The sequence below is a fragment of the Perca flavescens genome, chromosome 1 (assembly GCF_004354835.1).
Source record: "Perca flavescens isolate YP-PL-M2 chromosome 1, PFLA_1.0, whole genome shotgun sequence".
In the NCBI taxonomy this organism is placed as follows: domain Eukaryota; kingdom Metazoa; phylum Chordata; class Actinopteri; order Perciformes; family Percidae; genus Perca; species Perca flavescens.
Genome location: NC_041331.1, coordinates 44,107,795 through 44,131,111, shown reverse-complemented (window position 1 = coordinate 44,131,111; position 23,317 = coordinate 44,107,795). Strand labels below are relative to the sequence as shown.

General features: G+C 43.7%; 2 protein-coding genes across 5 annotated transcripts in view; both read right to left on the bottom strand.

The window, feature by feature from the left end:
• vps13c (vacuolar protein sorting 13 homolog C) overlaps nt 1–14,284 on the bottom strand; it is a 134,789-nt gene extending 120,505 nt beyond the window's left edge. For 3 of the 4 annotated variants that reach the window (XM_028585658.1, XM_028585684.1, XM_028585674.1), the window contains exons 1-5: nt 14,048–14,284; nt 13,220–13,263; nt 10,657–10,699; nt 10,165–10,260; nt 5,525–5,626 (exon numbers count right to left, since the gene is read on the bottom strand). In XM_028585658.1, coding sequence (XP_028441459.1) covers nt 5,525–5,626; nt 10,165–10,260; nt 10,657–10,699; nt 13,220–13,263; nt 14,048–14,147 — 385 coding nt within the window. In that variant the 5' untranslated portion in view covers nt 14,148–14,284. Of the gene's footprint in view, nt 1–5,524; nt 5,627–10,164; nt 10,261–10,656; nt 10,700–13,219; nt 13,264–14,047 lie in introns of those variants that run through there. The other variant, XM_028585666.1, reaches the window with a different exon arrangement.
• Nucleotides 14,285–18,277: 3,993 nt separating this feature from the next.
• agrp (agouti related neuropeptide) lies at nt 18,278–22,893 on the bottom strand. Its single transcript, XM_028586422.1, has 3 exons — nt 22,755–22,893; nt 19,185–19,282; nt 18,278–18,469 (listed from the first exon to the last, which is right to left on the bottom strand). Exons 1-3 carry the CDS (start codon nt 22,891–22,893, stop codon nt 18,278–18,280), a joined length of 429 nt encoding a protein of 142 aa, XP_028442223.1.
• Between the last annotated feature and the right edge of the window lie 424 nt (nt 22,894–23,317).

Here is a 23,317-nt window from a genome sequence, read left to right as displayed (position 1 = left end):
TGCAGGAGACTCTGTATTAACGTTAGTGAACGCTGCGGGAGATGCTGTATTAACGTTAGTGAACGCTGCGGAGACGCTGTATTGTTAGTGAACGCTGCAGGAGACACTGTATTAACGTTAGTGAACGCTGCGGGAGACGCTGTATTAACGTTAGTGAACGCTGCAGGAGACGCTGTATTGTTAGTGAACGTTAGTGAACGCTGTATTACGCGTTAGTGAACGCGGCGGGAGACTGTATTAACGTTAGTGAACGCTGCAGGAGACGCTGTATTAACGTTAGTGAATGCTGCGGGAGACGCTGTATTAATGTTAGTGAACGCTGCGGGAGACACTGTATAAACGTTAGTGAACGCTGCGGGAGACGCTGTATTAATGTTAGTGAACGCGGCGGGAGACGCTGTATTAACATTAGTGAACGCTGCGGGAGACGCTGTATTAAGGTTAGTGAACGCTGCGGGAGACGCTGTATTGTTAGTGAACGTGGCGGGAGACGCTGTATTAGCGTTAGTGAACGCTGCGGGAGACTGTATTAACGTTAGTGAACGCTGCGGGAGACGCTGTATTAACGTTAGTGAACGCTGCGGGAGATGCTGTATTAACGTTAGTGAACGCGTATTAACGGTAGTGAACGCTGCAGGAGACACTGTATTAACGTTAGTGAACGCTGCGGGAGACGCTGTATTAACGTTAGTGAACGCTGCAGGAGACGCTGTATTGTTAGAGAACGTGGCGGAGACGCTGTATTAATGTTAGTGAACGCCGCGGAGACTGTATTGACGTTAGTGAACGCGCGGAGACTGTATTAACGTTAGTGAACGCCGCGGAGACGCTGTATTAATGTTAGTGAATTAACGCGGGAGAACTGTATTAACGGTAGTGAACGCTGCAGGAGACACAGTATTAACGTTAGTGAACGCTGCGGGAGACGCTGTATTAACGTTAGTGAACGCTGCGGAGACGCTGTATTAACGTTAGTGAACGCCGCGGAGACGCTGTATTAAGGTTAGTGAACGCCGCGGAGACGCTGTATTGTTAGTGAACGTTGGCGAGACGGTATTAACGGTAGTGAACGCTGCAGGAGAGACTGTATTAACGTTAGTGAACGCTGCGGGAGACGCTGTATTAACGTTAGTGAACGCTGCAGGAGACGCTGTATTAACGTTAGAGAACGCTGCGGGAGACGCTGTATTAATGTTAGTGAACGCTGCGGGAGACTCTGTATTAGCGTTAGTGAACGCTGCGGGAGATGCTGTATTAACGTTAGTGAACGCGTATTAACGGTAGTGAACGCTGCAGGAGACACTGTATTAACGTTAGTGAACGCGTATTAACGTTAGTGAACGCGGCGGGAGAAGCTGTATTAACGTTAGTGAACGCTGCAGGAGACGCTGTATTAACGTTAGTGAACGCTGCGGGAGACGCTGTATTAATGTTAGTGAACGCTGCGGGAGACTGTATTAACGTTAGTGAACGCGTATTAACGGTAGTGAACGCTGCGGGAGACGCTGTATTAATGTTAGTGAACGCGGCGGGAGACGCTGTATTAATGTTAGTGAACGCTGCGGGAGACGCTGTATTAATGTTAGTGAACGCGGCGGGAGACTGTATTAACGTTAGTGAACGCGTATTAACGGTAGTGAACGCTGCGGGAGACGCTGTATTAATGTTAGTGAACGCGGCGGGAGACGCTGTATTAATGTTAGTGAACGCTGCGGGAGACGCTGTATTAACGTTAGTGAACGCTGCGGGAGACGCTGTATTAATGTTAGTGAACGCGGCGGGAGACGCTGTATTAACGTTAGTGAACGCTGCGGGAGACAACGCAGTATTAACGTTAGTGAACGCTGCGGGAGACGCTGTACTAATGTTAGTGAACGCGGCGGGAGACGCTGTATTAACGTTAGTGAACGCTGCGGGAGACGCTGTATTAACGTTAGTGAACGCTGCGGGAGACTCTGTATTAATGTTAGTGAACGCGGCGGGAGACGCTGTATTAACGTTAGTGAACGCTGCGGGAGACGCTGTATTAACGTTAGTGAACGCCGCGGAGACTCTGTATTAATGTTAGTGAACGCGCGGAGACGCTGTATTAACGTTAGTGAACGCCGCGGAGACGCTGTATTAACGTTAGTGAACGCCGCGGAGACTCTGTATTAATGTTAGTGAACGCGCGGAGACGCTGTATTAACGTTAGTGAACGCCGCGGGAGACGCTGTATTAATGTTAGTGAACGCTGCGGGAGACGCTGTATTAACGTTAGTGAACGCTGCGGGAGACGCTGTATTAATGTTAGTGAACGCGGCGGGAGACGCTGTATTAACGTTAGTGAACGCTGCGGGAGACAACGCAGTATTAACGTTAGTGAACGCTGCGGGAGACGCTGTATTAATGTTAGTGAACGCGGCGGGAGACGCTGTATTAACGTTAGTGAACGCTGCGGGAGACGCTGTATTAATGTTAGTGAACGCGGCGGGAGACGCTGTATTAACGTTAGTGAACGCGGCGGGAGACGCTGTATTAACGTTAGTGAACGCTGCGGGAAACGCTGTATTAACGTTAGTGAACGCTGCGGGAGACGCTGTATTAACGTTACTTTTCGACATCCCCCCCCCAGAGGAAACTGAAGCCACAGAAACACACAGCAGGCAAACAGAAGGACAGACCACAGAGTAAAGCCCTATTAGCATATGTTCATTTTCAGACATATTTGAGTTTTTGGAAGTAAAAAACTCTCCGAAAATGGAGCCAACAGTACCGCGGCACCCCCTGCTGTAACCGTGGTAACCGTGTTGGGGACATTTAAACCTTACCTGCTTTGTTGTCGTGGCGTTTCAGCTTCTTCAAACCTTTTTTAGACTTTTTGTGTTTTTTACTTCCTTTGGAGACTTTGGCAGCGTTAAAGAGAAAGACGGCAGTTAGAGACAGGAAGCACACACACACACACACACAGATACACAGAAAGCACATAGAAGATAGATAGAAATAGATAGAAGATACTGTATTCATCCCCATGGGGAAATTCAAGTGTCCAGCAGCTCACACATAAACACACATTCCTATACACCACACAGTTCCCCATAATTAATAAATAAATAAGTAAATAAATACACTGCGAATGCATACACAAGAGAGTTAAAAACAGAATAAAAGCAGCATAATTATATTCTATCTGGGTTAAGGGTTAGTGGGAGTTGTTGGGGGGTGTCATTTGTTGGTGTTAAATAGCCTGATGCCTGTGGGGACAAAGGATCTCCTGAACCTCTCTACTATTCATGTTCAGGGGTAGAATAATACACATGTGTTAAGGCAGCCCAGATCACATGTGTATATATTAGGACCTGTTGAGTCTGTTTGTGTGTGTGTCTGTGTGTGTCTGTGAGTGGTGAGTGTGTGTCTCTGTGTGTGTCTGTGAGTGGTGAGTGTGTGTGTCTGTGCGTGTGTGTGTGTCTGTGTGTGTGTCTGTGTCTGTGTGTCTGTGAGTGTGTGTCTGTGTGTGTGTGTGTGTGTGTGTGTGTGTGTGTGTGTGTGTGTGTGTGTCTGTGAGTGGTGAGTGTGTGTTTGTGTGTGTCTGTGAGTGGTGTGTGTTTGTGTGTCTGTGAGTGGTGTGTGTGTGTGTGTGTTTGTGTGTCTGTGAGTGGTGTGTGTGTGTGTGTTTGTGTGTCTGTGAGTGGTGTGTGTGTGTGTGTGTGTGTGTTTGTGTGTCTGTGAGTGGTGTGTGTGTGTGTGTGTTTGTGTGTCTGTGAGTGGTGTGTGTGTGTGTGTGTGTCTGTGAGTGGTGTGTGTGTGTGTGTGTGTGTTTGTGTGTCTGTGAGTGGTGTGTGTGTGTGTGTGTGTGTGTGTCTGTGAGTGGTGAGTGTGTGTGTGTGTGTGTGTGTGTGTGTGTGTGTCTGTGAGTGGTGAGTGTGTGTGTGTGTGTGTGTGTGTGTGTGTGTGTGTGTGTGTCTGTGAGTGGTGTGTGTGTGTGTGTGTGTGTGTGTGTGTCTGTGAGTGGTGTGTGTGTTTGTGTGTCTGTGAGTGGGTGTGTGTGTGTGTGTGTGAGTGTGTGTTTGTGTGTCTGTGAGTGGTGTGTGTGTGTGTGTCTGTGAGTGGTGAGTGTGTGTGTGTGTGTGTGTGTGTGTGTTTGTGTGTCTGTGGAGTGTGTGTGTGTGTGTGTGTGTGTGTGTGTGTCTGTGAGTGGTGTGTGTGTGTGTGTCTGTGAGTGGTGTGTGTGTGTGTGTGTGTGTGTGTGTGTGTGTGTGTGTGTCTGTGGAGTGTGTGTGTGTGTGTGTGTGTGTGTGTGTGTGTGTCTGTGAGTGTGTGTGTGTGTGTGTGTGTGTGTGTGTGTGTGTGTGTGTGTGTGTGTGTGTGTGTGGTGTGTGTGTGTGTGTGTGTGTGTGTGTGTGTGTGTGTGTGTGTGTGTTACCGTTGGGAGGCTCCTTGTAAACAACACTCTCCAGGCTGAACAGCAGATCTCCAGTTTGAGACGCTGACAGCAAACGCAGCATGAACAACACACAGCAGTTAATTAATTCATCCAGCCAGTCAGACAGACAGCCAGTCAGACAGACAGCCAGTCAGACAGACAGTCAGACGGTCTGACAGACAGTCAGCCAGTCAGACAGACAGTCAGATAGACAAACAGACAGTCAGCCAGACAGTCAGCCAGACAGACAGTCAGACAGACAGTCAGCCAGTCAGACAGTCAGCCAGTCAGACAGACAGCCAGTCAGACAGACAGCCAGTCAGACAGACAGACAGCCAGTCAGTCAGTCAGACAGACAGTCAGACAGCCAGCCAGCCAGTCAGACAGACAGACAGCCAGCCAGTCAGACAGTCAGACAGTCAGATAGACAGTCAGCCAGACAGACAGACAGACAGTCAGACGGTCTGACAGACAGGTTAGGGAAACTTCAGCTTGTGTGAAGAACAGCAGGGTCAGAGGTCAGGAGTCAAAGGTCAGGGGTCAGCCTGTCTCACCTCTCCGTTGCAGCTGTCTGCAGGGTTAGAGGTCAGGGGTCAGCCTGTCTCACCTCTCCGTGCAGCTGTCTGCAGGGTTAGAGGTCAGGGGTCAGCCTGTCTCACCTCTCCGTGCAGCTGTCTGCAGGGTTAGAGGTCAGGGGTCAGGGGTCAGCCTGTCTCACCTCTCCGTGCAGCTGTCTGCAGGGTTAGAGGTCAGGGGTCAGCCTGTCTCACCTCTCCGTGCAGCTGTCTGCAGGGTTAGAGGTCAGGGGTCAGCCTGTCTCACCTCTCCGTGCAGCTGTCTGCAGGGTTAGGGGTCAGGGGTCAGCCTGTCTCACCTCTCCGTGCAGCTGTCTGCAGGGTTAGAGTTCAGGGGTCAGCCTGTCTCACCTCTCCGTGCAGCTGTCTGCAGGGTTAGAGGTCAGGGGTCAGCCTGTCTCACCTCTTCGTGCAGCTGTCTGCAGGGTTAGAGGTCAGGGGTCAGCCTGTTTCACCTGTCTGCAGGGTTAGAGGTCAGGGGTCAGCCTGTCTCACCTCTCCGTGCAGCTGTCTGCAGGGTTAGAGGTCAGGGGTCAGCCTGTCTCACCTCTCCGTGCAGCTGTCTGCAGAGCCTCCTCGATGCGCTGCAGCTCCCTCTGCTTGGCCTCCTGCTGGTAGTGCTCCTCCTTCGCTGCATCGTACTTTATCGCTGCAAACACACACCAAACATTACTAACCCTGTTATTATACTGTCATAGTGAATACTTATGTATATTACTCTATTATTACTGTTATTATACTATCATAGTGAATACTTATGTATATTACTCTATTATTACTGTTATTATACTGTCATAGTGAATACTTATGTATATTACTCTATTATTACTGTTATTATACTGTCATAGTGAATACTTATGTATATTACTCTATTATTACTGTTATTATATGTCATAGTGAATACTTATGTATATTACTCTATTATTACTGTTATTATACTGTCATAGTGAATACTTATGTATATTACTCTATTATTACTGTTATTATACTATCATAGTGAATACTTATGTATATTACTCTATTATTACTGTTATTATACTGTCATAGTGAATACTTATGTTTATTACTCTATTATTACTGTTATTTTATTGTCATAGTGAAAACATGTATATTAATTTATTATTACTGTTATTATACTGTCATAGTGAATACTTATGTATATTACTCTATTATTACTGTTATTATACTATCATAGTGAATACTTATGTATATTACTCTATTATTACTGTTATTATACTGTCATAGTGAATACATGTATATTACTCTATTATTACTGTTATTATACTGTCATAGTGAATATTTATGTATATTACTCTATTATTACTGTTATTATATGTCATAGTGAATACTCATGTATATTACTCTATTATTACTGTTATTATATGTCATAGTGAATACTCATGTATATTACTCTATTATTACTGTTATTATACCATCATAGTGAATACTTATGTATATTACTCTATTATTACTCTTATTATATGTCATAGTGAATACTCATGTATATTACTCTAATATTACTGTTATTATACTGTCATAGTGAATACTTATGTATATTACTCTAATATTACTGTTATTATACTGTCATAGATAATACTTATGTATATTACTCTATTATTACTGTTATTATATGTCATAGTGAATACTTATGTATATTACTCTATTATTACTGTTATTATACCATCATAGTGAATACTTATGTATATTACTCTATTATTACTGTTATTATATGTCATAGTGAATACTCATGTATATTACTCTAATATTACTGTTATTATACTGTCATAGTGAATACTTATGTATATTACTCTATTATTACTGTTATTATATGTCATAGTGAATACTCATGTATATTACTCTATTATTACTGTTATTTTATTGTCATAGTGAATACATGTATATTACTCTAGTATAACTGTTATTATATGTCATAGTGAATACTCATGTATATTACTCTATTATTACTGTTATTTTATTGTCATAGTGAATACATGTATATTAATTTATTATTACTGTTATTATACTGTCATAGTGAATACTTATGTATATTACTCTATTATTACTGTTATTATATGTCATAGTGAACACTCATGTATATTACTCTATTATTACTGTTATTATATGTCATAATGAATACTCATGTATATTACTCTAATATTACTGTTATTATACTGTCATAGTGAATACTTATGTATATTACTCTAATATTACTGTTATTATACTGTCATAGTGAATACTTATGTATATTACTCTATTAATACTGTTATTATATGTCATAGTGAATACTTATGTATATTACTCTATTATTACTGTTATTATACCATCATAGTGAATACTTATGTATATTACTCTATTATTACTGTTATTATATGTCATAGTGAATACTCATGTATATTACTCTATTATTACTGTTATTATACCATCATAGTGAATACTTATGTATATTACTCTATTATTACTGTTATTATATGTCATAGTGAATACTCATGTATATTACTCTATTATTACTGTTATTATACCATCATAGTGAATACTTATGTATATTACTCTATTATTACTGTTATTATATGTCATAGTGAATACTCATGTATATTACTCTATTATTACTGTTATTATACCATCATATTGAATACTTATGTATATTACTCTATTATTACTGTTATTATATGTCATAGTGAATACTCATGTATATTACTCTATTATTACTGTTATTATACTCTCATAGTGAATACCTATGTATATTACTCTAATATTACTGTTATTATACTCTCATAGTGAATACTTATGTATATTACTCTATTATTACTGTTATTATATGTCATAGTGAATACTCATGTATATTACTCTATTATTACTGTTATTATACTCTCATAGTGAATACTTATGTATATTACTCTAATATTACTGTTATTATACTCTCATAGTGAATACTTATGTATATTACTCTAATATTACTGTTATTATACTGTCATAGTGAATACTTATGTATATTACTCTATTTAATGTTATTATATGTCATAGTGAATACTCATGTATATTACTCTATTATTACTGTTATTTTATTGTCATAGTGAATACATGTATATTACTCTATTATAACTGTTATTATATGTCATAGTGAATACTCATGTATATTACTCTATTATTACTGTTATTTTATTGTCATAGTGAATACATATATATTAATTTATTATTACTGTTATTATACTGTCATAGTGAATACCTATGTATATTACTCTATTATTACTGTTATTATATGTCATAATGAATACTCATGTATATTACTCTATTATTACTGTTATTTTATTGTCATAGTGAATACATGTATATTAATTTATTATTACTGTTATTATACTGTCATAGTGAATACTTATGTATATTACTCTATTATTACTGTTATTATATGTCATAGTGAATACTCATGTATATTACTCTATTATTACTGTTATTATATGTCATAATGAATACTCATGTATATTACTCTATTATTACTGTTATTTTATTGTCATAGTGAATACATGTATATTACTCTATTATAACTGTTATTATATGTCATAGTGAATACATGTATATTAATTCATTATTACTGTTATTATACTGTCATAGTGAATACTTATTCTGAGGTATTAACATCACAGGCTTTCACTCTATTATTACAAACACCAAACATTTGATATTCCTCCAAGCTGCTGCTTCCAGGCACAGAGAGGCTCTCACTCTATTATTACTGTTATTACAATACAGTTGTTGTCCTAGAGTTATTAACTAGTTATTTACTACTGTTATTACCTACACTTATTAACTAGTTATTAACTACAGTTATTACCTACAGATATTTACTACAGTTATTAACTACAGTTATTACATGTTCAATGATCACATTAGGAAGCAGAGGAACAGCTCCGCAGTCTGCAAGATGCAACTCAGCCCATGACCGTGGGGGCAGGTGATCACCTGACAGGCAGGTCAGCTGTTCCACACTGCTGCCCAGGAAGCAAAATTAGGAATCCCACTAGGGCCACGCCAAGACCCGCCCTACAAAGCAGCCTGATTGGTTGGGGTTAGGCATTTCACCTCGAGTGGTTAAGGTTAGGATAGCTGATTGGTCAGGGGATAGGACCTGTACACATGGGGTTACGTTACCTTGCGTTCTCATGGACGCCTGGCCAATAAATCCTATTGAAGGGTGGGTCTTGGCGTGGCCATAGTGGGATTCGTAATATTGCGCCCAGTAATATCTGCCCCTGATCTGCCCCCTAGTGGCCACATGTTCAATCCCTCAGGTACACGCACAGGACGCAGGCAGGGATCGAAACAATAGGCTCGTTCGAGATGAGCCAAATCAGCGCAGAATCGATCACCGGCGATCGCCGCCCAATGCATGCTGGGTAGATTCTTGTCCGACTTGATCCCGACTTGCTCTGACGTCATGACCACGTGGTCAACGATAATCTCACGAGACCACGGCGGCCGCAGTTCTGAGACGCAGGCAGCGCAGTTGCTTTTCACCAACTGCAAGAGCCAGGCGGACGCAGGCGGATCCAGTGCATGCTGGGAAACGCCGGCCTCTCAGCTGATCGAACAGCTGATTGGTTCAGAATCGACTCAACATGATGACGTTTTATATAAACTTTTTATTGATTTTGAACCGGAGGGATTTTAACTGCTATTTGTCTGATTTAAAGGCTGATTCTGTACAGAACACCTGTTGTGAGGCTGATAGTTACGTTTAGAAGTCAGAGAGACTAAATCTGATCAGATTACAGATCATCTCCAGTCTGTTGGTGATTAAAATCAGCAACAGATCGCATGTAGAGACTTTTGACAGCTACTCTGTCATAATAAAATCAACTGGAGACTGTGTAGGAGCTGATAACATTTTATTAAATCGGAATCGGACCACAGTGTTTGTGTCACTTCCTGTTCAGCCTGAATGCTGCTGGAATCAGCTGGAAAACTGTCCGACTTGAGAGCGGACTTTTGTCACCGCCCCCCCGCTGCTGCCGCCTGCTCTCGTCTACTTTACAGGTGAGGAGCAGCTCATCTCCATCTCGCGCCGCTGCTTGTATACACATATATACATTGTTACAAAGCTAGTACATCTGGGCCTTAAAGCCTCAATTACTTAACCTCCAATGAGACAAATAAACTACAGCCATCACATTAGAAACCAGAGGCGTGACTCACTGGCGCCGGGGACGACCAGCAGGTACAGGCCGTCCAGCGTAGCAACCACGGCGTCGTTATACAGATTCTTCCAGGGAATCTTCAACGTCAGCTTCCCTGAAAACACAGAGACACACTCACACATTCACCTTCACCCTGAAAACACAGAGACACACTCACACATTCACCCTCACCCTGAAAACACAGAGACACACTCACACATTCACCCTCACCCTGAAAACACAGAGACACACTCACATTCACCCTTGAAAACACAGAGACACACCCTCACCTTCACCCTGAAAACACAGAGACACACTCACACATTCACCCTCACCCTGAAAACACAGAGACACACTCACACATTCACCCTCACCCTGAAAACACAGAGACACACTCACACATTCACCTTCACCCTGAAAACACAGAGACACACTCACGCATTCCCCTTCATCTGCAGCGCTGCACACACACACATGAATACGTTCGGTATGTTAGGTCATCAGAACTCACCGATCTGTCCCGCCTTCACTTTAAACGGAACATCCAACTCGCTCTGAAACACAGACAGCAACGTTCAGAGACTTCCTGCAGGGAGGACTGGCTTCATACGATGGATCTGTTAAAACTACCAGACTAGCAAACAGCTGAATCCACCAGGCTGTCAGGAAATTGAACTCCCCCCCTCTCTCCCCCCCCCCCCCCCCCAAAAAAAACCTCTGGACTCTGAAGTGGCTGCTGTTGCATTTCTTGCATCATTTTTACATCTTTCTGCTCCACCACAGCACATCATATTTAAAGATGTTGCTGCTTGTGACATTCTTGTGATCTTGTTGCCGTTTAATGTTGAAGTGTTATAATAAATGTCTGTCTATCTGTTGAGCACTTTATTTCCTCTTGTGGTGGGAATGTCTTCTTCACCGTGGGATGGTGAGAAACAAACTTTAGATTCCTCTGCATGTCTAGTATATGTGAAGAAATTAACAATAAGACCGGTTACACACTGGCTGCGTGGCATGAGCGTGGCGTGAGCGTGGCGTGAGCGTGGCGTGTCAGCTGCGTGGCGTGTCAGCTGCGTGGCGTGTCAGCTGCGTGGCGTGTCAGCTGCTTGGCGTGTCTGTGGCGTGTCAGCTGCGTGGCGTGTCAGCTGCGTGGCGTGTCAGCTGCTTGGCGTGTCTGTGGCGTGTCAGCTGCGTGGCGTGTCAGCTGCGTGGCGTGTCAGCTGCGTGGCGTGTCAGCTGCGTGGCGTGTCAGCTGCGTGGCATGTCTGTTGCGTGGCGTGTCGGCTACGTGGCGTGTCAGCTGCGTGGCGTGTCAGCTGCGTGGCGTGTCAGCTGCGTGGCGTGTCAGCTGCGTGGCGTGTCAGCTGCGTGGCGTGTCTGTTGCGTGGCGTGTCGGCTGCGTGGCGTGTCAGCTGCGTGGCGTGTCGGCTGCGTGGCGTGTCGGCTGCGTGGCGTGTCAGCTGCGTGGCATGTCTGTTGCGTGGCGTGTCAGCTGCGTGGCGTGTCGCTGCGTGGCATGTCTGTTGCGTGGCGTGTCGGCTGCGTGGCGTGTCAGCTGCGTGGCGTGTCAGCTGCGTGGCGTGTCAGCTGCGTGGCGTGTCAGCTGCGTGGCGTGTCGGCTGCGTGGCGTGTCGGCTGCGTGGCGTGTCGGCTGCGTGGCGTGTCGGCTGCGTGGCGTGTCGGCTGCGTGGCGTGTCGGCTGCGTGGCGTGTCGGCTGCGTGGCGTGTCAGCTGCGTGGCGTGTCAGCTGCGTGGCGTGTCAGCTGCGTGGCGTGTCAGCTGCGTGGCGTGTCTGTTGCGTGGCGTGTCAGCTGCGTGGCGTGTCTGTTGCGTGGCGTGTCGGCTGCGTGGCGTGTCAGCTGCGTGGCGTGTCAGCTGCGTGGCGTGTCAGCTGCGTGCCGTGTCAGCTGCGTGGCGTGTCAGCTGCGTGGCGTGTCGGCTGCGTGGCGTGTCGGCTGCGTGGCGTGTCGGCTGCGTGGCGTGTCGGCTGCGTGGCGTGTCAGCTGCGTGGTGTTTTCTACGTCTTTCCCCACCAGAAAGGTGTCCGACGCGGCGCTGCTGCAGCTGCTAGCCTTGTCTGGACACGTGGATGTTTCCCATAAACATAAATATATTCTGATCTGATTACAGCAAAGACAACGTCGGCAGTATTGACGGCTAAATAAGCTCCAGAATATTTCCTTCTGGATTGACAGGTGCAATGTTAGACATTTTTTTTTTTAAATTACATTTATATCAAAACTTCGAGACTTTCAAACATCAACATGTCATTTATTAAATGTACTTGTGTCTAAATGACATATAAACATCTTTTCCTATTCTATGTTGTCTGGAAACACTTCCAACACGCTGGCGTGTGGAGTGAAGAGTAGGCGTCGGTCCTATTTCTAGCATGCAGGCGTTTTCTGAGACATGCGTGTTACGCAGGCAGTGTGCTCGCTCTGACCTGTTACCATGGGAGCTCAAATAAACACGGACACGCCACGCAGCCAGCATGTACCCGGCCTAAAGTTGACTTGATTTAAAGGGATACGCCACCGTTTGTTGAAATAGGTCTTATCACGGTCTCCCCTGGCTGTAGATAGGTGGGCCAATGCATTTTTTGTCTCAGTGCAAGTAATTAGGTTGTTTTTTTGTCTTTTGTTGGCTCACTTGTACTCCCAACATGCTAACTGGCAACATAGAATTCCATTCACTACGCTAAGCTAACTAGCGGCGGCGCTACTGGTGTTGCACCAGACAAACAATGCATGCACAAAAATGTGTTGGCCCACCTATCTACAGCTAGGGGAGACCATGATGAGCCCTATTTCAACAAACGGTGGCGTATCCCTTTAATGTCAGAAAGAAGCAGCCTGGTGAGCTGCAGCTGTGGACATGAAGCCCTCTGATGTTTAGAACGTAGACATCCATCCCCCCCCTCCCGCAGTGACTGTTGAGGATCTCTGCGGTCGCCTACATGAAGGGGGAGGGGCTTAGACTCACCAGAGCATAACCCTAAACCAGAGGGGGCGGGGCTTAGACTCACCAGAGCATAACCCTAAACCAGAGAGGGGGGCGGGGCTTAGACTCACCAGCGCGTTCTCCTTCACCTTCAGGTTCTCCAGAACTACATTTCCTGCAGAAACACAAACCCAGTTCATCTGTGTTCATATTTTACAGGATCATATTTAAACACTGGTTCTAAAACACAATGAGTTTCTGCAGTAACCATATTATATGATGTATGTGCAGAAGATCTTAGCAGAATATTTACAATAAAACAGCCAGATAATGTTCTTCTACAGTCAGAGTGCAGCTACTGTAAATGTTGCACGTTGTTTTTCTGTGTGTGTGTGTGTGTGTGTGTGTGTGTGTGTGTGTGTGTGTGTGTGTGTGTGTCACATGAACTTAATAGCTGAGAGACGCCCCTACAGGATATTTACTGTTTACTATTACTGACGTTCTGTCACGCTCATTACGCCACCAAACCTCGTTCAAAAACCTGGCGATTTAACGCGAATGGATGTAAATACGTTACTAATTGCTGTTAGTCTCTCTCAAATTCGACATGAACGTAAAGCGACATTCGCTTTAATTAACAAATATCTCCTATTTATATGACCACAAAAAGGCGCGTGCTTCCGCTGACGTCTCACTGTATTGTGGTGGAGATAAGGCGCAGACAGGGGAAGCTTCTACTTAGTTAAAATGCAATCCGAACAAAAGCTGACTGGTGTGTTTAAGTAACGCCGAATATAAAAGCAGACCCTGTTGTTTAAGATAATGTAATCAGACATGTTATACGATGTGTCTGTATTTCTTTTAGAAAGGAGAGACTTTAAAGCAGTGATATTTCTGAACTGAGTCTGGCCTTGTGCGTATGTCATCGCAGTAGCTGCTAGCTAGCTAGCTTAGCTCACCCCCCCAGATCCCGATCTTGAGCTGGGACTTGTCCAGGTTCTCCACGTAGTCTCCGATGAACTTGTTGAGCAGGTCGCTGACCAGAGACTCGAAGACCATGGCTGAAAGCTCCGTGTGGGACCCTGCTGTAGGGTTTACCGTCAGCTAGGCTCTCTGCTCGGGGATCGACTGCTGCGTTCGATCGATTAGTTCTGTCTGCGCGTTGACTGTAACGTGTGAGAGAGAGAGTATCGATCAGTCAGGTGACGGAGGGTGTGTCTTAGTTTAGAAAAGGAGAATCTAATTTCTGAAGGAACGAAAGTGCCATGCGCAAAAGAGGCTGAATGTAAACATTAATGTATATATGTATGTATATGTGTGAGTGAGTGAGTGAGTGAGTGAGTGAGTGAGTGTGTGTGTGTGTGTGTGTGTGTGTGTGTGTGTGTGTGTGTGTGTGTGTGTGTGTTTCAGGGCCAGTTATCTCATTGCCCCTCCAGCACAAACAGTCAAAGTGTGACTTGAGGAAAAGATCTAAATAAAGTTAACATTTCTCTCAGTTTGGTTCCCAGAGCTCACTCAGCACAGACAAACTCTGAATCTAAACCCTGCACACTGATCGCTGAATCTACACCGTGCACACTGATCTCTTAATCTACACCGTGCACACTGATCTCTTAATCTACACCGTGCACACTGATCTCTTAATCTACACCGTGCACACTGATCTCTTAATCTACACCGTGCACACTGATCGCTGAATCTACACCGTGCACACTGATCGCTGAATCTACACCGTGCACACTGATCTCTTAATCTACACCGTGCACACTGATCGCTGAATCTACACCGTGCACACTGATCGCTGAATCTAAACCCTGCACACTGATCTCTGAATCTACACCCTGCACACTGATCTCTGAATCTACACCGTGCACACTGATCGCTGAATCTACACCCTGCACACTGATCTCTGAATCTACACCGTGCACACTGATCGCTGAATCTACACCGTGCACACTGATCGCTGAATCTAAACCCTGCACACTGATCTCTGAATCTACACCCTGCACACTGATCTCTGAATCTACACCCTGCACACTGATCTCTGAATCTACACCCTGCACAGTGATCTCTGAATCTACACCCTGCACACTGATCTCTGAATCTACACCCTGCACACTGATCTCTGAATCTACACCGTGCACACTGATCTCTGAATCTACACCCTGCACACTGATCTCTGAATCTACACCCTGCACAGTGATCTCTGAATCTACACCCTGCACACTGATCTCTGAATCTACACCCTGCACAGTGATCTCTGAATCTACACCCTGCACACTGATCTCTGAATCTACACCCTGCACAGTGATCTCTGAATCTACACCCTGCACACTGATCTCTGAATCTACACCGTGCACACTGATCTCTGTCCCATGTTGGAGTCCTGCCCAGGGGCGTTTCTAGGACTTCAGGAGGTTGGGGGCTTTGCCCGGACCCATTTAAATGAACTGAATGCCTAGCTTGTTAACAGCCAGTGTATGCTCATTTCAGCTGCCCAGTTTCTAGATGTTAGTTAGATGGCACCAACATTTGGCCTAATCATAACTGGTTTTGTTGCCAGATTGGTTTGGCGACTTATGATGTTGGGGGTCTGGGGGTCCTCCCGCAGAACATTAGAGCATTAAACCCTTCATTTCCTGCATTCTGGTGAATTTGTATGAAATTATTTCTACCTTTTTCATCATCAATGTATGGTGGAAATGTTTTTATCAATTCAATTCAATTCAAATTCAAAGAACTTTATTTATCCGTTAGGAACTTCATTTGTGTTGAGCATCAGTGCATGTACAGTACCACGAAACACACACACACACACACACACACATGGTTCCATATAGACAAATAGTAAATAATTACCAATAAATAGTAACATAAATAGTAACCAAAACTTGCAAAGTACAATAGATAAATACATGATAAGCATTAAGAAACAGTTACATGAAAAAAAAAAAAAAAAGAAAAGTTAAAATAATTAAAATAGTAAATGTGTCAATCATTCATATTTCTGATAGATGTAGGCACCAAACTTGTCATGGCTTTCTTGGTCCTGAATATAAGTGATCTGTATCTCTGGCCTGAAGGTAAAAGACAATAGACTGTGCAGTGTATGAGTAGCGTCTAAGGCTATTTGTGTTCCTTTTGTTTTTGTCCTCCTGTAATAAATACTGATGAGTGGTTCCTGCACCTGTCCAATTATTTTACTACTTATTGTTATAACTTTGTTTAGTGTGTTACGATGAATGTTAGATAGTGATCCAAACCAAGCTGATATGTTGAAAGTTATCACAGACTCAATGAAACATTTGTAAAAAGCTATCAACACTGACTGATGAACCTGGAGTTTACGTAGCTTCCTCAGGAAGAAGAGTCGCTGCTGACACTTAGAGAAAACATTCTCACTATTTAGTTGAAATGTAAGTTTATGATCAATTATTGTCCCAAGGTATCTATATGATTCTACCCTTTCTATTGGCTGATTGTTGACTAACAAAGTGAGGATAATGGAAACATCCTTACGGAAGTCAACTACCAGTTCCTTTGTTTTCGGAGCATTAAAGTGAAGACAGTTCTGCTTACACCACACCGCAAAAATGTCCATCTCAGTCTGCAACTCTCGTAGTGAATTAGTGGTGTCCATGGTCACAGTGTCGTCAGAATATTTAGTATATATTATACCTGGGTTATTGCTCCTACAGTCATTAGTGTATAGTGTGTACAGAACCGGTGAGATTACAGAGCCTTGTGGTGCACCGGTGATGTCTATTTGTCACAAATGTTAGGATCCATAGAATGAGGTGCGGGTTCACATCCATTTGAAGCAATTTTTTTCCCATCAGGTGTGGTTGTACTGTATTAAAAGCACTCGAGAAATCCACAAAGACCAATCTAATGAAGGATTTGGGCTTTTCAAGATGGGAATAAGTGCCATGTAGCAGCGTTAATATAGCATCATCCACACCTCTGTATGCAAACTGAAGGGGGTCAACGTGCAAGCTGACCTCCTCCTGTAACTGGGAAAGAACAAGCCTTTCAAACCTTTCATCACCAGAGAAGTTAATGCCACCGGCCGATAGTCATTGTTACAGGTGGGATTGCCCTTTTTAGCTACTGGGCAGATGACTGAGGATTTCCATGTTGCTGGAATTAAATGTTCTGAGAGAGAGCGGTTGAACAGATGACAGAAAACACCTGCCAGCTGGCTGCAGCAGGTAACCGACCACAGATCTGATCAGGTCCTGGTGCCTTGTTGGGTTTCGTCCTCTTCAGCATAAGTTCCACTTCCTCCTGCCGCAACTCCAGGTTTGCTTGGACACATATCATAGGAGTGATCTCAGCTATTAACTCCTTCCTCTCTTGAGAATAGTCAAACTGGTCAAACCTGGAGTAAAATTGGTTAAGGTCCTCTGCCATATTGACAGTCCCTTGTCCCAGATAAGGCTGAGTTGTTAATGGGGAGACCAGCCAGTGTTTTAACACCTCGCCGGGCATCCCTAGCTTTGCCTTCCCGAAATAATTTCTCCACTCTCTCCTTATAGCCTTTCTTTGCTAATTTTATTTCCTTGTTCAGTCTATTTTGAATGAGTTTAGACTCAATTCTTTTTCCTGAGTTAAATGCTATTTTCTTTTCATTAATAGTGGATTTTAGTGCTTTTGTAATCCAGGGTTTATTGTTGGAGAATACCTTCACAGTTTTTTGCGGGACAATCATCTTCTCACAGAAGGTGATATAACTGGTGACCACTTCAGTGGCTTCTTGAAAGGGAAACATAGATTACAATCCAAATATAATCACATAATGGAATATACTGTATGGCAGGAAGTCTGTCAGGCTTTCTGTATTAAATCTGAGTCAGAACACATCATGTGTGTGTGTGTGTGTGCGTGTGTGTGTATGTGTATCTGTGTATATGTGTGTGTGTGTCTGTGTGTATATGCGTGTGTATATGTGTGTGTGTGTGTATATGTGTGTGTATGTGTGTGTGTGCGTGTGTGTATATATGCGTGTGTGTGTGTGTATTGTCTCCCCTGAACTCTGAAGATCTTAATGAATGATCAACACGTGTTTATCTCAGCAGTTTATTACACAAACAGCACATTTCATCCACCGAGAAACAGACAGAGCATCACAGCGGCGTCTCTGGGTCAGGTGCTTTGGGGGGGTCAGGTGTGTCGGGAGGGGGGTGGGGTCAGGTGCGTCGGGGGGGGCAGGCGTGGCCGACGCGGCGGCAGTAGCAGATGGCGTTGAAGAAGCGGCAGTAGCAGGTGTCACAGGCGTCGCAGCAGGGCAGCGGGAAGCCCAGACAGGACTGCTGGTGGGGCACGCAGCGCCGAGGGGAACGCAAGGCTCGCCCCTGGAGCTGCAGCGCCGCAGACAGGTCCTGGGACACGGGACAGGAGACATGTTAACAAACACTGACCACACGCTAACGAGCCAACCACATGCTAACGGGCCAGCCACACGCTAACGGGACAGCTACACGCTAACGGGATAGCTACACGCTAATGGTGGTAACGCTACATGTTCTGCATAGCCTAGTTGGGCGGCAAGGCAGATCACGTGTAGGTGGCTTAACAGTCAGTCTGAGTTCCTGTATGATCATGTGATTGTGTGATCATGTGATCATGTGATCTCTGGTAACTGGCTACTGTCCCTATACACAAGTTCACAGTTTACCCAGGATGCATCACTTGGTAACGTGTCCCAGCATTCACAACTCATCACTAAATTCACTTCTGAAAAGTTTTTAGGCAAGAAATCAACTGTAGATTTTAAAAATAGGCAGTTACTAGCCTTTACCCGCTTGCTAACACCATGCTAACACCATGCTAACATATGTTAGCATGCCAAAATGCTAATATACATACACATCTGCTAACATTCTAATATATGCAGCATGCTAACTTACGCTAACATATGCAACATGCTTACAGTGTATGCAAGATACTGAAATATGCTAGCATGCTAACATCTGATAGCATGCTAACATGCTTACGCCAACGCTCTGTATCTGAGAATAACACATGCTTAAACATGCTAACATCTGCTAACACATGCTAACATATGCTAACACTTAGAGAATAAGCCCCGCCCACCTCGTCGTAGGAGGCCGCGTCCATCAGGAAGCGATCCTCCACCGAGTCGACAGGAAGGAGGGCAGAGTCACGCAGCTGGTCGGGGGCGTGGCTTCTCTCTGCAGGAAACAAAATCAAACACGCCAGCTGTTAGCTGTTAGCTGTTAGCTGTGGCTAGGCTAGGCGCCGTTGGTGAGCCCTAATAATACATATGTGAGACTCTGGAACGCCGTCAGTGTGATGTAATCACAGTATGAACCTATGAAGCTATCTGATATAAATATATATATATATATATATATATATATATATATATATATATATATATATATATATTAGGGCTGTCAATCGATAAAAAAAAATTAACTAATAAATTGCACAATTTGCTGTAATTAATCGCGATTAATCGCTTTTTTGAATTGAGACTGAAGCTTGTAATAATGGATATTTAAATGCTAAATCATTTAACAACTTGTACAACTTGCAAATATAAAAAAACAAACAAGGAAAGGTTCTGCTAAGTTCAGAATGTTTAATATCTTTCAGAACAACAGCAGCAACAATTTGGCTTATTTAGTCCTGCTGAAGGCTGCTGAAACGGCTAGAAACTGTCTGACTTGAGAGCAGATTGTTGTCACCGTCCCCGGCTGCTGTCGCCTGCTCTCGTCTACTTTACAGGCGAGGAGCAGTTCATCTCCAACGAGCCGAGAGTTCAGTTCATCTCCAACGAGCCGAGAGTTCAGTGAGTTCAGTTCATCTCCAACGAGCCGAGAGTTCAGTTCATCTCCAACGAGCCGAGAGTTCAGTTCATCTCCAACGAGCCGAGAGTTCAGTGAGTTCAGTTCATCTCCAACGAGTCGAGAGTTCAGTTCATCTCCAACGAGCCGAGAGTTCAGTTCATCTCCAACGAGCCAAGAGTTCAGTTCATCTCCAACGAGCCGAGAGTTCAGTCGCCGGCAGGGCAGTCGGGACTCACCCGGAAATGGCGAGCGGAGTGAGGTGACTAGTCTCTCAAAATCTGACGAAAATCTTCTAAACTGACCTTTGTTGATCTGAAATGAAGACAGATTCAGCAACTGCACGGCCTATTTCTCGCTTAAAATGTTTCCAGAAACATGTTTCAGTGAACTATTTTAGTACAATATGAGATCGTATTCTGAACGGCCGCCATGACAGTCTGGCTCTCAACATCCGGAGAAAACAAACAGAACAAAATCAGCTGCCGGTTTTCATTACTTGGGCAACAATACAGAGTAGCGCCGCCTGCTGTTATGGAGACGTATTACGTTTCTCAGCCGCCACATGAAGTAAACAAACACAGCTGCGTTAATTTCGTTAATTTTTTTTAACGAGTTAAATATAAAAAAATTAACGCAAAAATTAACGCGTTAATTTTGACAGCCCTATATATATATATATATATATATATCCCTATACTAACCCTAACCCTATATTTGGGATCGAAACTAGGAAACAGAAACCTGGTGCCGGGACACGTCTGCAGGTATCGAGAAAAGCCACAAAAAAGAGACAAAATGTTGGAACAAACCTGCAGAAAGACGTCAAAAACGGCGAACAAATTGTCCAAAAAAGAAATCGAAGAAAAGAGACAAAAAAATTTAAAATAAATTTAAAAAAGTGTCACGGCCCCTCCTCTCTATTGCAGGGTTGGTTCCTCCTGCAGGCAGAGGGGGGTCTTTAGTTATTGGAGCCACCTGGGCTCAGGGTATTTAAACTGCTTCTAACCACTCTTCTTTCTCACTGCTCCTCCACGTATGATCCTGTTTCCTTTGTTCCTTTATAGCAGTGAACGTCAACTGGCGGCCCGCGGGCCACATCCGGCCCGCCAAAGCTTTTAGTCTGGCCCCCAGAATAATCATGAATTCACAAAATGTAAAAAGGAAAAAATGTGTTCTGTTATTTATCATTTAAAGCATTTAGAGCAAAAACCCAGCCCCGTGTATTTACATCTCTATTCACATGCCGGGATTCTGTACAGCGATGCCCGAGCTCCACACACACAGCTGAGCCGAGATGTGTGTGCGTTAAAACACACACACGGCTGAGCCGAGATGTGTGTGCGTTAAAACACGCAGCACTTGACTGGGAACGATACGGCAGCTGGGGCAGATGAACTCAGGCTAGTCTATTTTCTGTAAGTAGGCTACAATAAAACCTTCGTGAGTAAAAAGTCAAAACTTATCAATGCACTCACCTGTGTAGACCGGCATAAACATGTAGAAAGGGACATATCAATCTGCTCTGTCTGCTCAGTCCACTCTTGTCCACCGCGCTGTTTTACCCTAACACAGCTCTACTCTGCAAATAGCAAATTTTTACAAACAAGCTGAAACAAAAGCTGTCGGTTTGTAGTCTAACTGTTAATCTTAGTTTGCCGGGAATCTGGAAATTTGGACAAATTCTTGTAAACCTCACTGCTGGCTGAACAAACCAAACTCCGCTGCAGCGGTAAATCTATGGAGGTATTATAAGACAAAAACAGATATGCACGTGAATGACGCGATCGTTATGTTCAAGTTCTTCATCCTTGATGATGATGGTTGTATTATTTTGCAACAGCATCTTTCATTGCAAATGAGGCATACATGATGAGTGCATAGCCTGCTTATCAGTCATTCAGCTGGGCTTTTCCACTTCAACTTTTCCCTTCAGCCTCTTTGACAGTGACATGTTTACCTGACAACAGCCGTTTCTTTCTGCAAGCATTTTCCACCAATCAGGATGCTGCATACTACAATAATGTTTCCATAATCACAGACTTTAACCATCACTCCTCAGTGAACTGCCTCCTAATCTCAGATCTTTTTCTAGTTAGAGCCCATTATCATTATGGAGTTTCCATGTCTATTAGGAGTTTGCTCACACTAATACATGAAAACAATATAATTAATTCAGTAAGAAAGTGAAAATTTCGAACAAGAATAGGCGTATTAGGTATAAATTAATTTTATTTGAAAGTCCGGCCCCCAGTGTGTCTGCTTAGAAAAATTCTGGCCGTTGAAAAAATGTAGTTGATGACCCCTGCTTTATAGTTTTACTTAGTTTACACTCACACACACAGATTCACTTTACTTACACCTTACATTATGACATTCTCACACCTCCTTCCTTTTTCTTTGTTTAAAGTTAATAGTTTTGATTTACAATAAAGTATCTTTTTGATTGGCCTATACTTGTTTTTGGTGTCCCCTCATTTTTGCCACAGGCTGTGAGCCGGCTTGTGACAAGTGGGGGCTCGTCTTTAAGTTAAAGTTAATTATACTTTAGTCTTGCTTTACTATTTTAATTTACTTTGACAATTTCCCATAGTTGGTTAAAGTTTTGTCTAGACTGTCTTTGCCTTATCATTGATTCGTTTGTTTACTTGTAGTTTGGCTTATTTGACCATTGTTTTGTAGTTAATTTGGGTTAGTAGTTTTGTTAGTTTAGTTCAGATTGCCAAACTTTTGTTTGAGAGGATGCTTTGGTATGGCCAATATTATGTCAACGCTTCCATGTGAAAGGATCAAAGTTAAGCAGCAATGGATCAAGGTTTGATCAGAGCTCTGTGATTGGCTGGCTGTCACTCACCCAGGTCTGACAGGTACGCAGCGTCGCCGCGGCGACCGGCAGGCGCACCGTCGTCCAGCTGGAGGTTTCCATGAACCAACGAAGAAGAGAGATGCAGCAGACTGAAGGAGAAACAGCAGAGCAGCGCCGACACAAACATCCTGCAGCAGAAGAAGAGTTAGAGACTACATTATGGGATGTATGTATATATGAGACTACATTATGGGATGTATGGATATAAGGGACAACATTATGGGATGTATGGATACATGGGACAACATTATGGGATGTATGGATATATGGGACAACATTATGGGATGTATGGATATATGAGACAACATTATGGGATGTATGGATATATGGGACAACATTATGGGATGTATGGATATATGAGACATTTTGGGATGTATGGATATATGAGACAACATTTTGGGATGTATGGATATATGGGACAACATTATGGGATGTATGGATATTTGAGACAACATTTTGGGATGTATGGATATATGGGCCAACATTATGAGATATATGCCCCGCAGTCATTTAAAGTAGCTGTGATAAAACTTCTTCTGAAAAAAACCACC

Excerpts from the sequence above, each read along its gene's own strand:
- agrp (XM_028586422.1), bottom strand. The coding sequence starts at position 22,893 with ATGTTTGTGTCGGCGCTGCTCTGCTGTTTCTCCTTCAGTCTGCTGCAT. Across the intron at positions 19,283-22,754 it reads TGCGTACCTGTCAGACCTGG|AGAGAAGCCACGCCCCCGAC; the intron begins GTGAGTGACAGC and ends TGTTTCCTGCAG. Across the intron at positions 18,470-19,184 it reads ACGCGGCCTCCTACGACGAG|GACCTGTCTGCGGCGCTGCA; the intron begins GTGGGCGGGGCT and ends CCCGTGTCCCAG.